The following is a 25,565-nucleotide window of genomic DNA, read 5'->3' as shown; positions in this document are numbered from 1 at the left end:
AACAGTTTGTATTGTTTGTGTAAGATGAATCATTCCCAATGCCACTGTCTAAACCAAGAGCACTCTTACTCCCACCTGTAAACATTTAAATATTATATGGAATAGTGCAGCAAACAATTACCTCATACGGGCGAAACTGCAGTCCATAACACTATGACGTCTGGTCAATGAAATAATCTAGGATAACTACACGAAGCCAAGTCTCTCCATTTCTATCCAAAAACCCTGGGTATTAGGTTAAGTAAAACCCAACAGACAACCAACTCAACTGTAGGACATTTGTCTAATGCCTAGAAGTCCTAAAAGTGCATGGTATTGAGTTCCGTCTTTTTGGGGCCAAGGCATTCTCCCTAATATGTCCATTATTGTCGCACTTCTGACATAGTAGCAGTAGGAACCATTTTTAACGTCTTTTGTTAAGATGCGGTTTTTAGCCAAGATTCGAACTTATCACCTCCCCGATAATAGTGCAGCTACTCCTTTTCTAGATTATACGTATAACAGTCAGATCATGGACAAGAGTAATGAATAGAATCTTGACGTAACAGTCAAAAAACAGACATAATCTTTTTTAAAAAAATACATGTAGTAGAGCTTTCCTTTTCTTAAATATTATGACAATATACTAAGATTTCGATATCATTGCTAAATAACAGTTTACTGTTCTTTGCTGTAAAATATTTTTAACAAGGCATTGTAACCAAGGATCTAAAGGGATAATGGCCGATAAATTGACGTACAACATCCCAAATAATGATACACAAAATTAACCCATCTGTAGATTACAAATAGTGGTTCAATTAACTTAAAGAACCAACAATTAAAATTCAATGAAAGTCCGTAAAGTTAATAAGACAACAAGTAAAAAAAAACTTTTGGGACTGGTGGTGTAATTAACAACCCAATGTCCCCTCCCTCCCTGCATTTCTACGGTTATCATAAACATAATTGCAATGCTTATCTACATTCTTAACACAAAAGTTTGTCAGACATAAGTTCTAAGATCACATAGCGCTTACCTTTTGGTTTAAAAACAAACTTTTTCTTTGGTTGGCTCGACATTTTTTACATTTTAAAGTTTCTGATTCTAAAATAATTTTTATTAAATATTTATGTAGTATATTTGAATAGCGAGTAAAGGCAAATTAATAATAAATTTTCATGTATAAATATATATTGGTAGGGGTAGATCAATGAAAATAATTTAATTTTTAATATTTACTAAATAACAAAAAATGTAATTATATAGGTACTCTTGTGGTTTATGTATTAGTTCAATGCAATGATAACTTTCATTAACACATGCAAAGCATTTGGTGTAATTTAGATCACATTTCTTTAATCTTTATTTGATGACCATTGCCGAATAAACATTATTTGGATCACTGATAAGTATTTAAACTAATTAAATTATCTTCATGGAACTACCCTTTAAGTTTATTACACCTGGAAAACTGCAAAAGTTGTTTGAAAACTATAATAGAGGAAGACTTTCAAAAATGTTTGAAGATCTTTGGTTTTTCGGAGATTTTTAAAATTACTTATTTGGAAAAATATCATTAGTCTGACAATTTTTTTTAATGACACATGATAAAAACCGGTTTTAGAAGCTCATGGTATTTTCAAGCATTGAGCAAAGGCTTAATGTTTATTATGATCAAGTGAAAATTTATTAAAAATACAGGGGTGTATATTCTGCACAAGATTTATTTTTTTCCCCTGCTACAAAATTTTTTATTTTTCTTCCCCCCCCCCCCCCCCTAGTTTTTTCTCACCAAGTAGGGGGAAAATGGAAAAATATTTTAAGAACTCTATATTTTCTTTATTTTATCCCCCTTACCACACATTTTTTAAAGTTTTTTCACCAAGGAGGGGGGGGGGGGAAATGGAAAAAATGTTTTCAGTTTTCTTAATTTTTACATTTTTTTTCCCTCCAACCACTTATTTTTTATTCCCCCCCCCCCCTGAGCAGGGGATCCCCTGTAGAATATACACCCCTGTGAAAATATCTATTATGGAGATTTCATGGCAGGTTTAAAAATCGTATTTTCTTTAGTTTAAATCATAAAAAGCTACAAACCATAGCCGTTACCTTAATGAGGAACACAATTAAAATATTTCAAAAGCACAAAATCAATAGGTATATTTAAGACTTAAACTTTCAACAACAACAAAAACTTCTTAGGTTAATTATGATTTTAAACTAATCTCAGATCAATATTATGTAGCTAAATGCAAAAAATGAGAGCTACAATTATCAATTAAGTACTTAAGCAACTAGGGTTTGGCCGGATATCTGGCCTTTTACAATATCCGACTTGATACCGGATATTGAAACTATCCGGATACCGGATATTCGGCTGATTTATAATGCCGGATATCCGGTAATTTGCCAGATATCCGGCAAAAAAAAAGTATCCGGCTCAACCCTAAAGCAACATAAAGTTATGAAAAAGCTTTTTATGTGCTTATTTCTAACTTATATCAACATAAATATAATATGGTTCTTTTAAAATCTTGGTTTAAACTACTTTTAATGCCAAAAATTATAAAATTAAATCAACATTATTATAACAGGACTGTTATAATATTTCCTGCTTATTATGAGAATATGTTGTGCATGTATGAGTTAATATCTGGTACAGTCTCTAGAGGTGTATTGTGTACAGATACTGTCCTCTGTCACCTCCAGAATTTCTTCTTCAGTGTACCTGAAATATAAGCGTTTATGTATTTTTTAAAATATGTACATTATACTTTAGGTCAGGATAGGTTAGGTTATATTGGGTATCAGCAAGAGTAAGGCCATTTAAAACTAAAGTAAAGGGTAGGGGTCGGTGCTTGATTGGCACTTTGACGGAAAGCACCTAATTATAAATTGACAATTTACATAAGTTTTAATCAACTATAAAGAATTTGATTTAAAAAAACCTATTAATATATCTATGCATTTTTTAGTAATACTCTGTTGAGTGGATTGGAGTAGGACTCCTGCAATATCGGAGTTATGTACCATGGCTGTATTTCATCGTGGCTCAACACGTAGTGCATCCGCTCGTCAAAGGGGAGGTGTTAGGTTCGAATCTCGGGCCGACACCGCGTCATAACTAAAGACGTTAAAATGGTTTCTACTGCTGGTATGTCAGGTGCGCGACGTAAATAGTAGGGGGAATGCCTTGGCCCATAAACAGGCCCAACTCACTACCATGCACAGTTAGGACTTCCTAGACAAAGGTCGTGCAATCAAAGGGTTGGTTGTCTGATGGATATTACTTAACAGAATATCCTTGGGTGTTAAAATATCGCATCCCATTACACGTGGATGGTGCTCTGGATTCTCTAGATGAACATTTAAATCGAAGGAGAATCCCGCCCTTACGAGGTAATGGTAATGGTACTCTTATTATAAAGCAGCCACGATTATAAAGATTAATACTTACCCAGCACCATCAATAAGATTTCTCATGTTACAATAGTTGGTTCCAAAATCCAAGACAGCATACCTACAATTAAATGTTATATCAGATACTGTAAAGATACTATCCACCAATTCTGATATTTAGAAACAAAAAAACTGTAGTGGAATTTATAGTTTTTTAATCTTTTGATACTCTTTAAGTACGGAGAGAAAAGGCGCAAAAAAATTATCTAAACCCTTCCTTATACAAAAAGTAGTTCATGATTAGGGGAAAGCCGTCCGTTTTCCTACGTAATAACTTTTATAAACTAAAAGCTATCCAAAAAAAAATATTCTTTTATATAAAGTAGTAAAGTCTAATTGTCTGTAGCTTATGATTTCGATAAGTACTGAACCGTTTGTGTTTTTTGTTTTAAAGAATCTTCATATAGGTTCCAGGAAGGTTTTATGGTTGTTAGACTGGAGTTGGTTTTAGGCTATTTTTTCTGCCCTTCCATTCCCCCCCTAAATGATATTATGTATAGTTATGAAAGTTACCAAGTCTGAGAAGTGGAATATCCTTCAACTTTACAGTTGGTGCCAGCTTGAGACATTTTGAAGCTAACATCATCAACATATCTAAATAAAAATAATCATAATAAAAATTGTGTTAATCCTATGGAACTTAATTCACCTCGACATTGTCAAAAATAAACAAGATTAGTTTTCCCGAAAACGGATGCCTTTTTCACTTGAAACAAAAGGCTACGGACATACGAATGACAGGCTCTGTTAGACGATTTCAAACTGTAAGAACCATTCTCCCTCGGACCCTCCCAGAAAGAAAATTAATTTCCCATGCCTGTAATAGTTATGTATCGCATCGTATTATAGACAGCTTACCGTGTATATTAAAATAAAAATAATAAGATTAAAACCGAGGGACCAAAGGCCCAACAAAACTGGTATTAATTTTATTTTTGTGGAAAATTGTCTGTAATACGATGCTATACATGATTTTTAAGTATGGCTGATAACCGGTTATAGTCCACCGGATATTAATCGGTTTCGAAGCCATACTGGAAATATTAATACCTTGCAACAGGCGTGGTGTGGGTAGCCTTGATTTCATTATCAGTTTGTGAGACAAGATCATACAGACAATTTTGTCCGCAGGGCATCTTGGGGCATGTGTCACTCAACATTCCACATCCACTGTCTCCCTGAATATTCACGGATCAAGGGATGGGTCTATGGCATGGCAGATAAAAATAAATATGTCCCTAATTTTATATGGATACGGTATTAGGTAGGAAAAAATTATTAGGAAGTTCATATAAAGTGCAATCAAGAGTAGGTATAATTTTCAAGTATTACTATTTATATTTTGAAAACTACATGGTAAAAAATGTGTATTCTTTCATGTAAAGGTAAATGTGGTTCATTAATTAAAGTTCAAATACATTTTGTGTAACTATCCCTTTGGCCTACTTAAACGTAGAAAATATGTACATTCTTTTTTTGAAAATTTTAATAGCGCAATGTAAATTTTCCAATCTATAATACAAAGTAGCTTGATGTCTGTCCGTCTGTCCGTCCTGTGACAATTAATATATGTTACATTCAGGATAAACGATGCCAAGTCATACAGTGAACTATATCAAATGAGAACTATATCAAGCAGCTGTAGAGGGAGCTGTTCATGTTATTGAAGAAGTTGACGGGGACGGAGATCTTCTTCATAGTTAAATAACAGATGCCAAGTTATGTTTATTTCATGTTAAAAGATATCAAAATATATTTATCTGTTAATCTTATTTGATGCATTGTTTATCATTTGTTACTTTTCAATTACAGAATAAGTAAATGTTTCTGGGCTTTTGTTATAGCTCAATATAACCGATAACAAGTGTTGTTTAGTTTCAGAATAGAGATGCATATGTTTGTTCTCATCTAAATATAGGACACCTGCCATTTATCACTGCGCTACCACTTAAGGTGACTTTTTCAATGGTAGCAAGGTCATAAATTCGACTACGGCATTGTCTTTACATTTTGAAAGAAAAACATCTCTCTCTTATTCTCAGAAGTGATATAAATAAGCCTTTACACAGAATATGTCTACAGTAGAGCAGCAATAACTATATCAAAGAGGGTGTGCCCTATAGCAGTAGAGAGGAGCTATGGTTCCATAAGGGAATTTGGTCCCTGCAGAGAAAAGTGTCTAGAGTAGACCAATAATACCTATATCAAACAGTATTCATTTATTGTCTGGAGTAGATCAACAATAACTATATCAAACAGTTCATATTTAATAAATGTTCAAAAGTGGACTAACAATACCTATACCAAACAGTTTTTTTTTTTATTAAGTGTCTAAAGTAGACTAATAATACCTATATCAAACAGCTTTAAGTAGAGCAACAATAACTATAACAAAGTGGAAGGGGACAGTGATTCTGAAAGGGACAGTGGTCCAGAGTCCCAAACAACAAAAGGGTTAGGTAATAACGATATCAAGCAGCCAAGAGGGGGTGCAATTAATAACAAAATAGAATTGCCACAAACAAAAGAGATTGAAAATAAAAGCCCGGAAACAACAATGACAGAAAGTAAAGGGGAGAAGGAAAAATCATGGGCGTATGGAAGGGGAGCGGCGCCACCGTATATAGAAGATTATGCTCAATTTTCAACCTGGGCAGCGGTCGTTGGGGCGTGGTCTAAAACATCCCCTATCCCACTCAAAGAACAAGGATTTATTCTAGCGCAAGAATTACCCAAAGAAAGTAGCCGTTATGGCGCTACTTTAAGGGAAGATGTGTTTAAGGAATGTCCGCCGGAAGAATTGATCAATAATGAAAAAGGTATTGACAACATTATTACCTTTCTTAAGGGGCGTTTTTGGGTTGACACAGAACAAGATGTGTACGACACGCACGACAATCTAAAAACCATACACAGAAAACGCGGGCAGGCGCTGAACGACTATATAATAGAGTTTGATAAATTGATGAAAAAAGCAGAAAGGCTAAAAATCCGTCCCTCAGGTGAAGAAATGGATATGTGTTTAGCGATGGATCTCATTGGTACAGCTGACTTAAACGGATACGAAAAAATGCTTATAAAATCGGTCTGTAACGTAACAAACGGCGACGGCAAAAGATATGAAACTGTCAAAGCAAAAATGCGCGAAATTCTCGGTCAAAACGGCGATAAAAATATACCAAGCAGCGATAATAATGTCTTATTAGCACAAAATAATTCAAAAACCGAAGACGACATTATTCAGAACAATTCTACAGACGAAGCGTATATTGCGAAAGGCTGGAAACCGCCGCCAAATCATAATAGACGATACCAAAATTCTAACAACCGATACCAAAACTCAAATAATAGATACCAAGCAGGTAGAAATGGAGGAAACAATTATAACAACACACAACAACAAAAATATTACAGGACAAAGAAAAAGAACCCTCCAGGACCTGATGGAAAACCACTAAGATGCTTATGTTGCAAAGCAAACACACATCTCATAGAAAATTGTCCAGACAAACTGGAGAACAAAAAGGACAAAAAGTACAAAGAAGTGTACATGACCAATAAAGAAACGGATCAAGATGAGAAATTTCTGATAGAAATTTCAAATTCTGAATCAGAAAAAGAAGACAACGGTGAAGCATTCTGTTCAGTATACTGTTCTGAGAGCAAAGAAGAACTAAGTAGCTTCACAGCAGAAGCTTTAAATAAAGCCGCATTGGATACTTGCTGTACATCTAGTATCTGTGGAGAAAAATGGTTGAACATCTATCTAAAAGCTCTACCAACAGAAATGAAGAACAAAATCATCGGTCCAAAGGAAAGCAACAAACATTTTCTTTTTGGAAATCAGGGAAGATTAAAATCCATTGCAAAGTACACAATTCCAGCAAAAATAGGAGGAGAAGACAACTACCTCAAGATTGATGTGATTCCATCTGATATTCCCCTGCTGTTATCAAAGGGAGAGATGAAAAGACTAGGAATGTCTCTAGATATCAAGAACGATAAAGGTTTCATCAACGGTAAACCATTGATTCTGACAACTACCAATGCAGGACACTACGTTGTAGATCTGTTACAGAGTAAGGAGGAGATAGAGGAAGTATGTGTTACAGAGTTGGATGAAGATAATGAAAAGGTGCAAATGAAAGCCTTAGAGAAGGTGCATCGACAATTTGGACACAGATCCAAACTGCAATTCGTAACTATTCTAAAGGAAGCAGGAAAGTGGCAGGAAAAGTTTTCCAAGATGATTGACAGAATAATGAACAGGTGTGAGGGGTGTATACTGCGTAAAAGATCCCCAGACAAGCCAGCAGTGGCACCACCTATGTCAAATGATTTTGGACAAGTCCTAGGTATGGATCTCAAAGTATGGGATAAGAATAAAAACATATACATCCTATATATGATTGACACTTATAGCAGATACCAAGTTGCCACAGTAATACGAAGCAAAGAAGCTTCAGAGATAGTTAAAGCCTTTACAACAAAATGGCTTCCTATATTTGGAAGAGTTGATAAGATATTGACAGACAATGGAGGCGAGTTTAATAACGAGGACATGCGTGAAGTAGCCAGTCTACTTAATGTCCAACTCCTAACCACGGGTGCCAACGCCCCGTGGCAAAATGGAGGCATTGAGAAGAATCATTATACAACTGATTCCTGTCTCCACGCAACAAAGAGAGATTTCCCAGATATGCCTCTAGAGGTAGCCCTAGCTTGGGCAGTCTGTGCAGTCAACTCAATGTCAAGTGTGAGAGGGTTCTCCCCCTATCAAATAGTATTTGGGAGAAACATCAAACTTCCTAACATAATAGAGGATCCTCCGCCAACCTGGGAAGAGCCCCAGAAGAGCAAAGAAATGATGGATACTCTTAATGCTCTACATGCTACCAGAGTTGCCTATACCAAATCAGAAAGGTGTGAACGTATAAGGAGAGCTTTGAGGGCAAAGATCAGAATCAATGACACTATTTATGAGAAAGGAGACATTGTGTATTTCAAGAAGGAAGATGAAAACACTTGGAGAGGGCCCGCCAAGGTAGTATTTCAAGATAGTAAGGTGATCTTTATCAGAATAGGCTCAATTTACTATAGAGTAAGTGCCAACAGGATCATCAAGGCAGGTGAGGAACTGGCAAAAGATATCATTGATAAGGAAAATGAAGAAAGCAAAGATACCAAGGAGAATAATGTTAATGAAAAAGAGACAGAAACAGTTGCTACCCGCACTGTTAGAACAACAAGACAATCCAATCAAAATGATGAGAACTATGAACCAGATTGGAACAGATTAACGATTGAAGAGAAAGAAACTCCACCTGTAAATGCAAATGAAATAGAAATAGGAAATGGAGAGGAATTGGAAGCACCAATAACTCCAGAACAAGAAGAGGATGAAGCAGCCGGAACTTCTCAAGCTGGTCAAGGTACAGGAACAGAAGCTGAACAGTCTAGAACAGACAAAGAATCTGGACAGAGCAACAGAAAGGGAAGAAAAAGGAGAAAAATTAACCAAAAACCAGCTCCAGAGATCAATGAGGATGGTACAATCAAAAATGCTGCGACTATCCTAAAGAGAAATGACAGAATAGAAATACTAGAGAATGGAAAATGGGAGAAGGGTATTATTCTAGGTATTCTGGAGGAAAGGTAGGTGGAAAGCACAGTGGATGGTATAACATCCAGCTGGATAATGGTCAAACGTTCCATGATGAAGTATCAAGAAGAAACATAAGATATGAGAATACTGATGATACAGAGAACAATGAAGAATCCGAGGAGGTCATGATGAGTATCAGATTAGACACAGGTAAAACGATAAAAGTTGAAGACATTAACGACAGGAGAGTTAGACTAGAAGATGAAGATGAAGAAATAGCACTACTTGTTACAGCGGATGTGTTTGCTGTTTTGGTTCCAAAAGAACAAAGAGATTCCCCAGAATGCATGACAGCTAAAATGGAGGAGTTAAGTAAGCTACAAGCATTTGATACATACAAGGTGGTAGAGGATGAAGGACAGGACAGGATCACGACAACCTGGGTATTGACCGAGAAGGGGACAGAGAAGAGAGCCAGATTGACAGCCAGGGGGTTTCAAGAGGATGGAGAATTTCCCACTGATAGTCCCACTGTCCAAAAGCATTCTATGAAATTAATCCTGGCAATAGCATCAACTGAAGGATGGAATATAAGTACCACCGATATAACTTCAGCATTCCTTCAGGGCAGCCTAATGGATAGAGAAGTGTATGTAAAACCGCCAAAGGAAGCCAATATGCCAAATAAACTATGGCTGTTGAATAAATGTTTATATGGCTTAAAGGACGCAAGTAGGAAATGGTACCTAAAAGTAGTAGAAAAGCTAAAGAAACTAGGTTTTAAGACGAGTGTCTATGATTCAGGAGTGTTTTATCTGATCAAAGATGGCAAGCTTATTGGCATTGTAGCTCTGCATGTAGATGATTTCCTACATGCAGGAAATGATTTTTTTAACAAAGTCATCATGCCACAGGTTCTTTCATGTTTCAAGGTCGGAAAATCTGAAACAAAGGAATTCATGTATACGGGTTTCTTTATGAAACAGACGGAGCAGGGTGTCAGGATCGATCAAGACAAATATGTCAAGAATGTGAAAATTCCTGTTGTAGACCCACAACTATTGAAAGATAAGAAGAGGGAGATGACACTGGAAGAGCTGACACTACTGAGACAGTTGACAGGAGTAGTCAACTGGACAGCAAGAGCTACAAGGCCCGACTTAGCGTTTGAAATGATAGACCTGTCGACAAAATTCAAAGGTGGGATTGTAGATGATTTGATAAAAGCAAAGAATGTAGCAGCCAGATTGAAAAAGCTTGAAATGTCGATCATGATCTCAAATCTGGACAAGTTGGAGGACTGTGAGATCATTGTTTACACTGATGCAGCGTTCAGAAACTTAAATGATAACACAGACAGTTGTGGTGGTTACGTCATTTTCTTGGTGAATATGAAAAATGGAAAGGTAGCCCCCCTAGAGTGGAAGAGTGGTAAGCTCAAAAGGAAGGTACTAAGCACGTTAGGGGCGGAGACACAAGCATTGTACAACGGACTAGATGCAGCAATTGCATTGAAACTGATGCTGTCAGAACTATACAATGGAGATCTGAATCTTGGAGTGAAAGCCATCACCGACAACCTATCTGCCAGAACAGCAGTGTACTCAGAATCGGAAGTAGCAGAAAGACAACTGAGAGGAGACATTGCTGTTATCAAAGAAATGATTGAGACTGAAAGAGTGAAGGAGATCAGATGGGTGAAAGGAGAGCACATGTTAGCAGATCAGTTAACAAAAAGAGGGGTGAACAAGATCCCATTGATGGAAGTGTTGGAGAGTGGAAAAATGAGAGTTGAGACTCTCAGACTGATCAGAGATTAGAAAAATATCAAACAAGTTTGACTTAGAGTCAACACCAATACCAAAAATTTTTTTTGTAAATATCCATGTACAACTTTACAGTATTAATAAAACTGCAGAAAACACCAAAAACAAACCAAAAACCACAAAAATCCTACAAAAACATACCAAAAATGACAAAAAATCCTACAAAAACATACCAAAAATAACAAAAATCCTACAAAAATACACCAAAAATACCAAAAAGTACAAAAACAATACAAAAATGCAAGAAAAATCCCAAAAATATCCAAAATGTCACTAAATTAGCAAAGAAACTACGAAATTACGATCCCGAACTAAAGAATAAAACAGAAGAAATTCATAAGACAAAGTACAACCTGGGAACTTTACCATACCAGTCATTTTTTATGGTAAGATACGGAGTGCGAGGTTGGCAACATATTCCTACACATATCACAACATAGATAGCGGCATTCTAAAACATGCGCGCACTTAGAAAGAATAGCGGGAGCTAATGTAAAAAGTGAACATAATAATTTAATGAATTTTGCTTATTATTTAGTGAATTTTAAAAGTCATTTAATCTTGTCAACTACAAATTGTTAATATTTAAGTATTCTAACAATTCATTTCATTGAAATCCATCGAAATAGTGAAAAATCAACATTTTAATATTCGGTCTTTTATTAGACACACATATCAAACGGCAAATATTAATTTTCTTGACAGTAAAGTGAAAACGACAAATTTTGCAACAATCAATTATTTTTTTTCTCCTGCAGATAAAATATTTTTTATCATAGAAAATATACCAAAGAGTTTAAAGCAAGTCTTTTAAAAATATTTTTTCAAAAATAGTTTTTTTTCATCATAGAAAATATACCAAAGAGTCTCACGCAAGTTTTTTTTTGTAATAAAACTTGAATGATTTAAAATTAAACAAATTAATTCTGCTTTTCAGAACAGCTTTAAAGCTGAAACATGCCAAACAGAGCGCGACTTAATAGAGGAGACCTTGATATAGTCTTCTCTTCTTTCAAAATGTTCGAGGAGCTCTGGGATGAAGAGCGCATTGGAAAACGTTGGGTGTCCCTGGCCGACAGGTCCTTGAAAGAGATGACAGAGTGCATAATAGACGCCGTCAGGGACCAAACCACTAGGAAGTGTATAGTGGTCAGTTGTTATCAGAAATTTGTCGGAGGAACCAGCCTAGATGTAATCAAGAGTTATCTCAATGAAATTAAAGAGGAGGTCGAGGCCCAAAGGGCTAATAAATTGGCCTTTAGCACTGCCTGGTTTGTCCCTAGCCACGCCACGGTGTGGAAATCTGTTGCTGAATTTAATCAGTATGTGCACAAATTAAATGATGACATGTCTAGAACACGCGTAAACCTACACCGCGCAATTATGTGCCAGCTTTCTGACACTGACAGATCATTGAGGATTCGAGCTTCCATGTGGCTGGAAATGCAGCTGGGGCTCTATATAGGGAGAACCCTGAGCTACGAGGCGTGTAAGAACATTGCCAAGACCCTAATGATTGTTTTTGACAAGGCATTTTGTGACCAGAACGTGGTAAACAATCCTAGAAGCAGGGAGCCGCGGGTAATAATCCCTCTATGTCTGTCTGTCACACCAGGATTTGCGGATAACGCCTTCATGCGTCAAGTTTTGATTGATAAAATGATCATTAAGACAAAGAAGAAAACTGCTCCAGAGGCAAGATTGATGTGCTCTGACCAAAGGGCACCAGGATGGCGCGACTGGCAAATATACAGGCACCATGGTGAGATGAGAAGGTTCAATGAGAGGGAGGGGGCGCTAGCCGCTCACAAACAATGGCTTAAGAGGTCAGATCCTTCCCCTGTATGGGTTGAGAATCCAGATGATTGGACTGATGACAAGGATGTGGTCATTAAGAACCCGGCTGTGTACAATCAGGAGACTAGAGAGCCTGTCGAAGATGCTGTTGAAGAAGCCGAGGTCGCATTAGAGGTTGAAGAGGCAGTTGAGGTTGTTGAACAACAGCAAGAACAACAACAGGAAGAGAATTGTAATGAAGATCAACTTTTGGCTGCTATCAACAAGATTGAAATGCTAGAGCGTCAAGTCGAGATCTGTCAAGAAAGAGTTAAGGCCTACGAGCAGACGGTTAACAACAAGGAAGCACATGTATGCAAGGAGAAGGCGGCAACAAAGTGGTGGCGTAATAAGGCTGAGGCTAAGACGCACGAGAAGAACAAGGCTGACGAGCAGATTTGCAGTTTAGAGACTAAGATCAACACGTTGGCTAATGATCATGCTAGACTCACCACTGACTATGAATTCCTGACTACCCTGTATGAGAGTGAGAGACGCACTGGGAAGGCAAGGCTCAGAGTAGTTAGGTGCTATCCTGATGATGAGAAAGACAAGGATGACCTCAGCGATGATGCTGAGACTGAGGCTGAGGTTGAGGAGTGTTAAATAACAAAAGAAAGTTTTCAAAATAATTTGTAATGAATGTGACAATTAATATATGTTACATTCAGGATAAACGATGCCAAGTCATACAGTGAACTATATCAAATGAGAACTATATCAAGCAGCTGTAGAGGGAGCTGTTCATGTTATTGAAGAAGTTGACGGGGACGAAGATCTTCTTCATAGTTAAATAACAGATGCCAAGTTATGTTTATTTCATGTTAAAAGATATCAAAATATATTTATCTGTTAATCTTATTTGATGCATTGTTTATCATTTGTTACTTTTCAATTACAGAATAAGTAAATGTTTCTGGGCTTTTGTTATAGCTCAATATAACCGATAACAAGTGTTGTTTAGTTTCAGAATAGAGATGCATATGTTTGTTCTCATCTAAATATAGGACACCTGCCATTTATCACTGCGCTACCACTTAAGGTGACTTTTTCACGTCCGTCTGTCTGTCTGTCCCTTAAGATCTCGGTAACCACTGAACCGATCGGATTCTACTCTTCAGGGAATATACCTACTGGTCCTGTGGTGGTTTTAGGCTATTTTCTTGGGGGGTGGGACACCCCCAACCCCCCCAAAAAATAAAAAAATACCCCCCCAATTTTTTTTTTTTTTTTTTTTTTTTTTGCAGAAGATTTCCTAGGTCCTTTATTTTTTTTTTGCAGAAGATTTCCTATGTCCTTTATTTTTTTGGCAGAAGATTTCCTTAGTCCTTTTACGAATTTCACCTCAATTTTTTTTTATCACCTCTTGAGGCAAAGCCCCTAGAGGCTAGGGGCGAAGCCACTAGTTATTATATAAAGTAGTTACTAGCGGATACGCCCCTAGAGGAATCTAGTGGTTATTTATATGTTTTTTTTTTAAAACATGTCTTTGTTGCGTTCAAGTCTCTACGTAAAAAAAACGATAGTTTTGTGATTTCTCTTGGGAGGGTGGGGGTACCCTCCCCCCATTTGGCCCCCCAAATAGCTATAAACCTTCCCGGGACCTATTAGAAGCTACCCTGTTAATGAGAACCCGATCGGTTCAGCGGTTAGTGAGATCCTTTGCTACAGACAAAAAAAGCTTACTACTTTATATAAGAGGATATTTTTTTTATCTGTAGCGAAGGATCTCGCAAAACGCTAAACTGATAAGGTTCTCCTTTACAGTAATGTTTCTTATTGGTCCTGAAATGATTTTAAGCAATTTTTCAGCCCTTCCATAGCCCTACCAATATAGAGCCCCTAGATGCTATGGTTACAGCCGCTAGTTTTGTAAATAATAAAGGCAGACCTGCCAGGCATTGATCTGATTGACAAGCTTCTCCTTGACCACAGTACAAGGTTCTCCAATAGTCCACTCAACTTGACAGCTGGCGTGCCATGGATATCTAGAATAAAAATAACAGGATGACCGCCTGTCTATGTGTATGTGTGTTTAGAGCAAAATCTCGCTAACCGCTTTACAGAGTAGCTTCTTACAGATACATCATCATCATCATTGCCTTTTAGTTCTCGGCAGAACGTAGGCCATGCACAATGGTTCTCCAATCTTCCTTTGTTTCGGCACGTTTTGAGGCATTGCTGAAAAATGGAATATCCTTAGCTTTCAGTTCACTTAAGAGTTCCCTCCTCCAGGTTGTTTTTGGTCTACCTGGTTTCCTCTTTCCTATGTGGGGGTTCCAAGTCAAGGCTTGATTGGTTATATCATCATGCCCTTTCCTTAGAGTGTGCCCCAACCATCTCCATTTTCTCTGTTTTATTGTCAGTTTAATGTCTGACATATCACTGCGCTCTAGAAGCTCAGCATTTGTGATCTTATTTGGCCAAAAGATCTTGTGGATTCTCCTGAGACATTTATTGACATATGTCTGTAGCTTGGAGACCACTGCTGTGTTTAGGAACCAAGTTTCAGCCCCATACAGCAAAACAGAGAGAACATTTGACTTGAACAGTCTTAACTTAGTCTTTATGGAGATGTTGTTTGAATTCCAAATTTTGTTCAGGCTGGCAAAGGCTGTCCTAGATTTGTTAATTCTAGCTTTAACATCTGTTAAAGTGCCTCCAGCTTCATCAATTTTACTTCCAAGATACTCAAAACAATCTACATCCTCAAGAATTTGGTCTCCAATAGTAATTGGTTCTTGGGAATTTGCATTTAATCTGAGTATTTTGGTTTTAGGAACATTTATTTCTAGTCCAATTTTCTTGGAGGTTTCAGCTATCCTGTTAGTCCTTCTTTGCATTTGACTTCTATTGCTTGTTAACAAAGCAATATCATCAGCAAAGTCCAGATCTCCTAAATATTTGGGATTGCCAAATAGCTCCCAGCGAATGCCATCATTACTTTCACAGTTCTTCATGATCCAGTCAATGGCAAGGAGGAAAAGGAATGGAGAAAGAAGGCATCCTTGTCTGACGCCTGTTACAATCTCAAAAAAGGTTGATAGTTTACCTTTACACATTACATTTCCACCTCCTTTATGATAGATAGCTTTAATGATATTGATTATCTTTTCTGGAATGCCATAGTGTCGGCAGATTTTCCAGAGAGATCTTCTGTCTAAAGAATCAAATGCTTTTTTGTAGTCAATGAAGTTTACAAAAAGCTCAGAGTTCCATTCCTTGGATTGCTCTATGATGATTCTTAAAGAGGTTATCTGATCAATAGTGGAACGTTTTGGTCTAAATCCAGCCTGATTAGGTCTTAGCTTTTCATTAACCTTCTTCTTTATTCTATTAAGAAGAATCTTACTAAGGATACGGCCAGGTACTGAAAGGAGCATTATCCCTCTGTAGTTTCCACATTGGGTCAAGTCTCCTTTTTTGGCTAGTATTGAGATATGTCCATTCTTCCAGTCCTCTGGGCATAACTCATCATTCCATATCTTTGTGATCAAAGGTAGGAATGCCTCAGCAGACGTGTCTAGGTCTGCTTTTATGACCTCAGCTGGGATGTTATCAGGTCCAGCGGCCTTGTTATTTTTCAAACTTTTAATGGCCTCCTTGATTTCCAATAGATTTGGCGCTCGACAGTCAATGTCAAGTGCATCTAAGGGTGGAATCTCAGTTTCTTCCTCTGGAACTGAAAGATTTAGCAGTTCAGTGAAGTGCTCTGCTTCTTCTTCTTCTTCTTCTGAGGCGTTCTGTACCGATAGTACACTGCCTACTGCTCGTGCTTTAACGTCTTGTGTCTGGCCAGGTTTGCTACTGTGATCATCATCCCACAGATGTCACATCGGGATCTTCTTGATGGAGGTCTTGGTCCCGGTGGTGGGGGGTTCTGCCCCCCGCATGTTCTCCTGTGCCTTGCAAAGTTGCTGGTTGTGGTCTCCCTTCCACAGTCTCCACATCTCCTCCTGTTTGGTTCCTGTGAGGCTTCTCCCGAGCAACTTTTCTGGTGGTTTTTCAAATTTCCTTCTGCTTCAAACTCCTGATTACATAATTGACATTTGAATGTAACCTTGTTCTCAGATCTTTCATGTAGTCGTCTTCTGTGTGTAATAAGTCCAGCTTTGCTCTTGCAGATCTTTTCACAGCCTTCAAACTCGCATGTAAAACCTGGCATTTCATCAGGTTCTTCTGGTCTCGGGTTTCTCTCCATTCTACCATCTGTCCATGTCTTACCTCTGCTGTTTTCCCACTTCTCCAGGTGGTCCATCCTGGCCTTGACAATGGCTTTCCATCCTTTTCTGTCCTTGGTTAGTGTTCCAATATTGGTCCAGTCAATCTGTGCCTCTCTTAAGATGTTTTTCCAGTACAAGATAGTCTTTCTCTTCTTTCCTGGAACTTTCTCTCTGGTCTCTAGGTCTTCCATCCAACCTAGCACAACTGCTTTTACTGTTCTGTCATCTTTGAGTCTCATAACGTGACCTATCCTCTCCAGCACTCTTTTCTCTATCTTCCATCTCAAAGATTTCACTCCAAGGTCTTTCCTTACATCAAACATGTTTTTACCCTCCTGTTGCATCTGAATTAGGGGGGGGCCTGTCCTTCTGCTCCATATCTGTCTGTACTTCTTGTCCATCATACTCTGTAGCTTCTTGATCTCTCCTCCATGCCAGGTTCTTGCTTGGCAGTCAAACAGGACTGTGCTCTCCACACATGCTTCCACAATCTTAGCTTGACTCCTCTTGGACAACTCCCCTTTTCATTCTCTGGCTTGTGTCATTTTTTTCACCCATCCAACTTCCCAACATTCTAATTTTCTCACTCTCTTCTGTTCCGAAGTATAGATGTTCTTCTTTGTCATCATTGTTTCTCTCTTCAAATTTTGCCATTATTCGTTTTGTTTCATCTACTCCTTGTTGTAGTTCATTCTTCTTGCCAACTATCGTCGTATCATCCGCAAATAGTCCTTTATCAATTTTGATACGTTTGGCTTCTGAGTTAGGTTTTTCCCATCGGCTTGTTCCTGGGAAACAGCTTCCAGGTACAAATTTAAAGTTTAACCCGTAGTCCATGTCTGTCTCCTCTGCTTTGTGTTTCCTGGACTTAGCCGCCAGTCTCATCACTGCTTGGTGAAAAATGTTGAAAAGTGGCGGTGAAGAGGGGCACCCTTCCCTTAGTCCTCTTTCTGGCACCCACGGTTCACTTTCACCTGATCTGCTCTTGATTCTGTACTCTGTACACTCATGTAGGTCTTGTAAAATTCTCAAAAATCTCTCTCCAATTCCATACTTTTTCAGGATTTGCCAGAGTGCTGGCTTGTTAACCCTGGGGTAAGCTTTCCGGAGGTCCAAAAGTCTGGCAGCAGGTCTCTCACCTTCAGGTATAGTTTCTCCTGCCTTCTCTGCTCGCTTGAACAGGTCTCTGGTGTCCTCCTGAATCCTTACCATGATCTGTGTCACGTCCGCTGTAGATCTTTTCTTTCTGAATCCTGCCTGGTCGTCATCTAACAATTTCATTACTTCAGCCCATATCCTTAATCTGCTAGCAGCTATTCTGGCAATTATTCTGGATCCCATTGCTAGTAAGCATACTCCTCTGTAGTTGTTGACGTTGTTTTTGTCACCCTTCTTGAACAGTGGAATCACTTGTCCAATCTTTAGTGAGTCGTCACATTCCTCCTGTCACTTCTCCCACATGTCCTGAATCATTGTGACTAGTTTATCTATAAGCTCTGGTCCTCCATTTAACAGGTATATCAGTCTGACTCCGTCTTTTCCTGGTGCTGATTCACTCATCTCTTTCATTTGTTTCAGTATCTCTTCTCTTGGTGGTGTTGTGTTTAGTAATTCAGCATATTCTCTGGCTTCCTCTGTGTTACTGATGTCGTCAATAAGATTTATTATGTCCTCTATATCCTCTGGATGGTTTTCGAATCTGTCCTTTGAGATAGCTTGGAAATGTGTTTTAAATTCCTCTGTTGTGATGTTTGTAGTCTCTAGCATCTGGTGATACCTCTTGAGCCTAGTTTTTTAAGATGTTTATAGACTGTTCCTTGATCTCCTCTCTCTCCAGCATCTCTGCAGTCATTTAGTATCTCTTCCCACCACTCTTTCTCCCATCTAGCTGTTTTCTGTTTCAAGTCCTTTCTGGCTTCTTTAAGTTCTTCTCTCACTGGCTGTCTTGCTAATTCTATTCTTTCTTTTTCTCTTCTAGTTGTTGCTGCTCTTATGTCGGACGTCAGTTGATTTCTTCTCTGAACTGCTCTTGTAATTCTTTGTCTCATTCTCTCAATCTCTTCATCTCTGCCAATCATCCATGGATTCTCTACTCTTTTTTCTTCTGTTCCACAAGTTTCTGCTGCTGCCTCTGTAATAACTCTGGCTATTTCTTCCCACCCTAGTCCTTCAGTCCTTCTTCTCTCATTGATCTCCATATTTTCCAGCTTCTCTTCCACTTTTTGTCTGTATGTTGTAGCATGTTCAGCTATTCTTAGTTTTTCCCATTGCACTCTTGGAACCTTCTTCTCCTGTCTCCTGGGAATCTTTGGTATGTTCTTAAGCTCTATTTTCATCTTCTTTGGTTGAACTTTGGTTTTCCAAGTGTTCTTTTTTGTCAATTCTGACACTTCTTTGGATTTCCCTGCTAAGCATCTTATACAGGTCTTTATCTTCTGGAGAGTTTCTAGAGAGTGTCTTTTGTCTTACCTCTCTTCTTTGATCCATGAGATCAATGGATCTTTGAGTGATCCACGGCTTTTGGTTAGCCTTTTTGAAACCTAATTTTTCTTGGCTAGTATCATTATAAACTTTTTTGATACCTTGCCCAATATCTTCAACTCCATCATCCTCTTGAAGAGTCAACAACTCAAATCTGTTCTTTAGAGTGAGCTTAAACTCTTGTAGCTTTTCAGAGTTTTGAAGGGTTGTTAAATTATATTTTTTCCTGGGGTTAGGCTTTGTGTCCTGCTTTTTAAATCTAAGCCGAACTTTAGAAGATAGAAGATAATGGTCTGAATTAACATCAGGTCCTCTTTCAACCCTGACATCAAGGAGAGACCCTTTAAAACGTCTAGATATACAGATGTGGTCTATCTGATTAAAGGTTCTTTGATCTGGTGATTTCCAGGTGGCAGTATGAATCTTCTTGTGTTTAAAGATGGTTCCACCAATGACAAGTTTGTTTTCAGTACAAAAACTTACAAGTCTATCACCATTGTCATTTTCCTTGCCATTACTTAAGCCTAGGCCATATCTGCCCATGACTTCTTCTAAATTCTCATTATTACTCCCCACTTGAGCATTGAAATCTCCTAGGAGCATGGTCAGGTCCTTCTCTTTATGACCATTCTTAAATACAGAGTCAAGCTGGTCATAAAATTCGTTTTTGACCTCTGTATCTGCTTGTTCTGTAGGAGCATATGCTACTATTATTCTCAGATTGATGTTTTTATCTGAGGATTTGAAGTAAGCCTCCATGATTCTTGGACCATGGGGTTGCCAACTGATCATGGCCTGCTCTGCTTGCTTGGTCAGCATAAGAGCCACCCCTTGGTTATGTCCTAGATCCTCATTCATATGACCTGAGTAAAGTATTTTCAAGCTAGAATGATGTTTAAACTCTCCATTATTTGTCCACCTTGATTCGGTGATAGCCAGGATATCAACCCTGGCTTTAAGCATTTCTCGGCAAATGTTTTCCGTCTGGCCTGACTGAAACATTGTCCGAACATTCCAGGTGCAAATTTTTGCTGGTCTGCGGGAATTCAGAATCATCCGCCTGACTGGTCCTTTAGCGGTTTCCCAGCCAAACATCATATTGTTGTTTCCAACCTCTACTTCGTTCCCGAGCCCAAAGTTAAATTGGTCTTTACTTTGTGCAGATTGAACGTGAGCAGGTTTTTTCTAGGGAGGGATTGTTAGCCCCACCCAAACCCCCTGAACTGGGGGAAGTGACCAGAATTCAGTCTGGCATCTACCCTAGGACCTTTCCAGCACAGTAGGACTCTTCTGGTGTAGCTCCTAGGATCATTGATGCACGGTGCAGGATGGACGGCGTGCACGTAACTGGTCTCCCATCCTGGTCTTTAGAGCAAAATCTCGCTAACCGCTTTACAGAGTAGCTTCTTACAGATACAGCAAAGGTTTATCATGATCAAGGTGAAGGGTGCCTCGAACCTCCCAAAAAAATTCCCCCACCAAAAAAAATAAATTAGAGGGTGAATTCCCTTTGAAATGAATTTGAAAACTTTTTTTTTTGTAAAAATAATAACCTTGGCCCAAACCGAACTTCTAATGATTTAGCGAAAATAACCATCTCACTTTATTTGATGGAGTCTTTATTATTCATTATTAACTTAACCAAAAAAATACTTAGATACAGTAAGCTCTGGACCCTATGATTAGATTACCAGACTTATAGACATGACATACTACAATTGTCGAGTAGCTGAGTTACCAAAAAAAACTTACGGCATAATGCCAGCAGTAACTCCGGCCGCCAGGATAATCAGGACAAGGGTTGTTACTCCGCAACCCAACATTATCTTAAACACTGTCTTAATCTGATGCCATCAAAGTTTTATTCACATTTTTAAAAGCTTTTCTATAAATAGGTTCGGTCCGTTCGTCCGTAACAGTTAGCTCTTTTGGTTAATTTAGACATGTTAGAAATGTCCTATCTATTTCAAACTTTACATGATGATTCTAATAGAAGTTAGGTATGATTTACAAAGCGTAGCAACTCTATAATCGTAACCAGAATGTCTGTACGTTCGTTTGTCCTTTATTTTTACTTTTTAATACTTATTAATTTAAAGATTATTTTTTTTGTGTATTGCTATATTATAGCTTCACTACATATTCTACAATTCGATCATGAATATATTGTCCAGGGACAAGGATATGGTACTTTTTGCAAAACTGACTTTTATTTTACGAGGCAAAAATATATTCTTTCAAATATAAATGATTTAAATTATTCTTTGTAAGCATAAAGGCGGGTAAAATAATTTGTTTAATCAAATGACATGTCCCATCCTGATACTTAAAGGTCTTTTATAATTATTATTTTGAAAATATGTTAAATGATGAAAAAACTTTCCTTGAGGCTTTAAAGAACAGAGAAAATAATTTTTTTAATCTGAAAAAGATTAGGTAAACGTTATAAATCACTGTAACATGCAAAAACATATTTTTACCATTATAAAAACAACAAAAATTCTATTGACTTCTTCAAACAAAAATGTTTTAAATACTAATGAGATTTAAAAGTTTAATTGTTTAAACACAAACAATGACTAAATTTTGTATTCTTACATAATTATCAACACAATCAAGTTTGATAGCAGACTAAATAAACCAAATGTTCAACAATTAAAAAAAAAATATTTAGTAAATTCATTGTTTACATTTTGCAAAGTATTTGAATGCAGAAGTAATTTTTTTTGTCAGCCTTTAATATTTTTGCACATAAATTAGGCTTCGAAATACATCGTTCTATAAAGTTATTAAGTTGATTTTGATTTATATAAAATCTTATATAATATAATCAAAACATGTGTTGCATGTATAAATGTTTTACTTTATGACTTAATTTTTATTGGCATATTTTTCAGAAAAAAAAATCACTTTTAAATGTCCAATATCACAAATAAAATGTTGGCATTTTCAAACAATTTCTATTAATTCTTAAATATTTTATTTATTCATGTAGATTGAAGCGTGATGAAATTGTCCTTCTCTCTTACTCTAAAATAATTTAGAAAATGGATGCAGGGAAACGACAATGAACGAAAATGAAATCTTTGCTTTATTTCTAAACTATGAAATTCTGGCTTTGTACATATTTCAAAACATGAAGAGGTTGGACACTCCCCAAAGTTGTTGAGCCAACGAATAAAAAAAGGTTACTAAAAAAGTTTGAGGACAAGTATAAACAGCTCAAAGTCCCCTCCCTCCCTGTATGTATACTATATATACATAGAAATAAGTTTTTCTGTTACATAACTTATATTTACAAAATTTTACTATACTGACAATAAACAGACAGATCCTGTTATTTTTATATAAGAACAACTTTAGGTCATTCTTTGATCAAATTTTTTCTACCAATGATAATTTTCTCCCTGAAAAGTTTAATTATCCCTTTTTAAAAGCGAAGCTTTTCTATAATTAGGGTCGGTCCGTCCGTCCGTAACGGATATTTTTTTTCTTTGTTAGAAATTTAGAATTGTCCTATCGATTTCAAATTTTGCATGGTGATTCCTGTAATAGTTAGGTACGAGTTAGAAAGCGTAGCAACTCTATAATCATTACCAGAATGTCCGTACTTCCATTTTAAACATGTTGATTTTTTTACATTTTTAACAACTTTATATGTGACCTAATTATCCGATTGGTCTGATTTTTGTTATTCTGATTCCTGGGACAACAAAGTACAATATTATAAGCGAAGCAACTCTATAATCAAGTCCTAAAAATGTAAGTATGTCCATAATCATTATCCTGTATTTTGCTTTGACTCTTATACTTTTATATTCTGATTATTCAGTTTAGACACTAAACAAGTATTAATGTCCGTTTGTCCTACCGTTTCAGAGCTTCGCTTTTATGGATGTTGTCATCCTTGTTAAGATAAGAAGTGTATAATCTTAAAGAAAATCCATTTTTTATATTCCTGAGAGAATTTTTTCATATATGCAGATACTTGAGGTCCACTCATCTTGGCACGAGGCCCGACAGGAATATCTAATTTTAAAACAAGAGTAGTTAGTTTCCATGAAAACTTATGCTTTTTAAGTTAATAAAAATAGCCAGGTAATTGTTCCTACATGTATGGATGTCCAACCCGCCAAAACCGTCAAGGTCATGGTAGACATTAACTTTACTTATTCATTTAGCCCTATTTAACAAAAGCAAGGTATATCAAGCAAAACAATGCCTGTTATTATGCTGAAAGGTGCTTAACAACACTTGGTCTCGTTCATAAGGAGTCCCCTTTCTACTCAAAGTTGTAAGAAACTTTAAGACAATTTAGTAAGCACAAAAGTTCTTGCCAATCAAGAAGACTAAGTTACCTTTATTGTTGGCAGATCCTGCAGATTTTCTTTGAGCATCGAAGGATTTATAACAAGAATTTAAACTGTCGATTTCCTAAACAAAAACTAGTATTACAAATTAACATTAAAGATTATTGATCAAAAATAAGCACAGACCCACAATTCCATTACAAAATGGATTGAAATAAGAAAAAAGTAAGATATAGACTTACAAAGTACATTTTCCAGGGAAATCTACACAAGAAACATCAACATTATCTTTTAAAGTAACCAAACGAAAAAATCGTGATACCCTCAAAGAATCTCTTCTGTACCATATTGTAATGAACGACTACTGAAGATTATTGGTAATAAAAGTCGATTTCATACTGTTGGAATTATAGAAAAGCTTAGCTGTAAAAATAACTCATACCTTGGTACACATACTCTGATTCTGGTCAAATTTACTCATACAGGCAATAGCTGACAAAGTTTAGTTTTTAAATATGATATCTATTGTAATTTTTAACAACTCTTTTGTAAGTAAATCATTCTTCAAAGAAAATATAGTTTATAATATTATTCAATATTGTTTTGTTGTTGTAAAACAAATTTTAGTATTTCATTAACAATTATTGCACGATAATACGGAATAAAAAATTGCAGTTGCAAAATTGGAACTGCATAAGTTATATTCAATGAGTATATTTAAAATATTAAACTTTCCTTCCATCATTTCATTAAAACAAGCTTTTTGTCTCTCCTAGAACAAAGATAAATCATTAACATAGGAAAATTATTTTTTTACTTTTATGAAAGATATTAGTAATACCTACCTCATTTAACTATCTAAGCAGTTTTGAAGTTCTAAGTAAAAACTAAAAAGACCCAAAGATTTTAAATGGTCAGTTACATAATAAATCAAAGGAATTCGTGCTTATGACTATAAATCGAGCAATTACAAGGATTAACAGGTGTAAAGTGTAAACAAATGATGTATTTGCTAATGGAAGGTAAGGTTATTGGTTAAAATATCATCCGATTTGCGGCATAACTAAAGATGTTACATATTGTAACAACTTATGCTTTTTCAGAGTTAAAGTAAGGATTATAACTGTGCAGAAACAGATTAAACCTATTACTATGCACATAAAAAACTTGCTGAAATGCGTTGTTTGACTGCAATATTTAAGATGTGCCTTGGGGTCAATAAAAATAATAAAACTTACCTTAGTTGATTTATTACTAACACTGTTCTTTAATGCCATAGGAGTAACTTCAATAAATTTTACATCTTTATCCTAAAATGAATCGTAAAATTGAGCAGTCCTACCAAGATAAGAGTACTTCAATGAAAAATATTTTAAACCTTCCTATTTTCCTAATACAAAATTGTGCTAAACAAATAACAACAAGAAAACTCTGGAAATTGGTTATCTACCTGAATGTTTTTCCTTCCAAAACCTGCGCGACCAATAACGTCATCCGCTGTCTAAAACATAAAAAAAAATTCAATTCAATAAAACTTGACAGCCATGTGCAGTGCAAATTTGAGAAAAATATTATTCTCCAAATATTCAAGGTTATAAGAAAGGGACAATACCTAAATAATTCATTATCTTGGCTGTATTGAAATTAATTGCCTTTTTGCGCCATTCTACATTCGATCTCAGGGATCTAAAGGGGAAAAAATGGACTATAAATTGATGTACATCCACAATAACGATACACAAAATTACCCCTCCTATTCGACACTCAACTTAATGAACAAACCAATCAAATTCAATCAAGTCCCCAAAATGGGACAAGGAATAAGCAAACAGGAAAATAAAA

At 36.6% G+C, this 25,565-nt stretch overlaps 1 protein-coding gene across 1 annotated transcript; it reads right to left on the bottom strand.

The window, feature by feature from the left end:
- Positions 1-18,677: 18,677 nt before the first annotated feature.
- On the bottom strand, positions 18,678-19,268 carry LOC145333185 (uncharacterized). Its single transcript, XM_080178335.1, has one exon. The coding sequence runs from the start codon at positions 19,266-19,268 to the stop codon at positions 18,693-18,695; it is 576 nt and encodes a 191-aa protein (XP_080034461.1). The 3' UTR covers positions 18,678-18,692.
- Positions 19,269-25,565: the final 6,297 nt, after the last annotated feature.

Source organism: Acartia tonsa, chromosome 12 (assembly GCF_053477335.1).
Source record: "Acartia tonsa isolate MP-2025a chromosome 12, ASM5347733v1, whole genome shotgun sequence".
NCBI lineage: Eukaryota > Metazoa > Arthropoda > Copepoda > Calanoida > Acartiidae > Acartia > Acartia tonsa.
The sequence above is the reverse complement of the archived record's forward strand: the minus strand, read 5'-3'. Positions and strand labels throughout refer to the sequence as shown.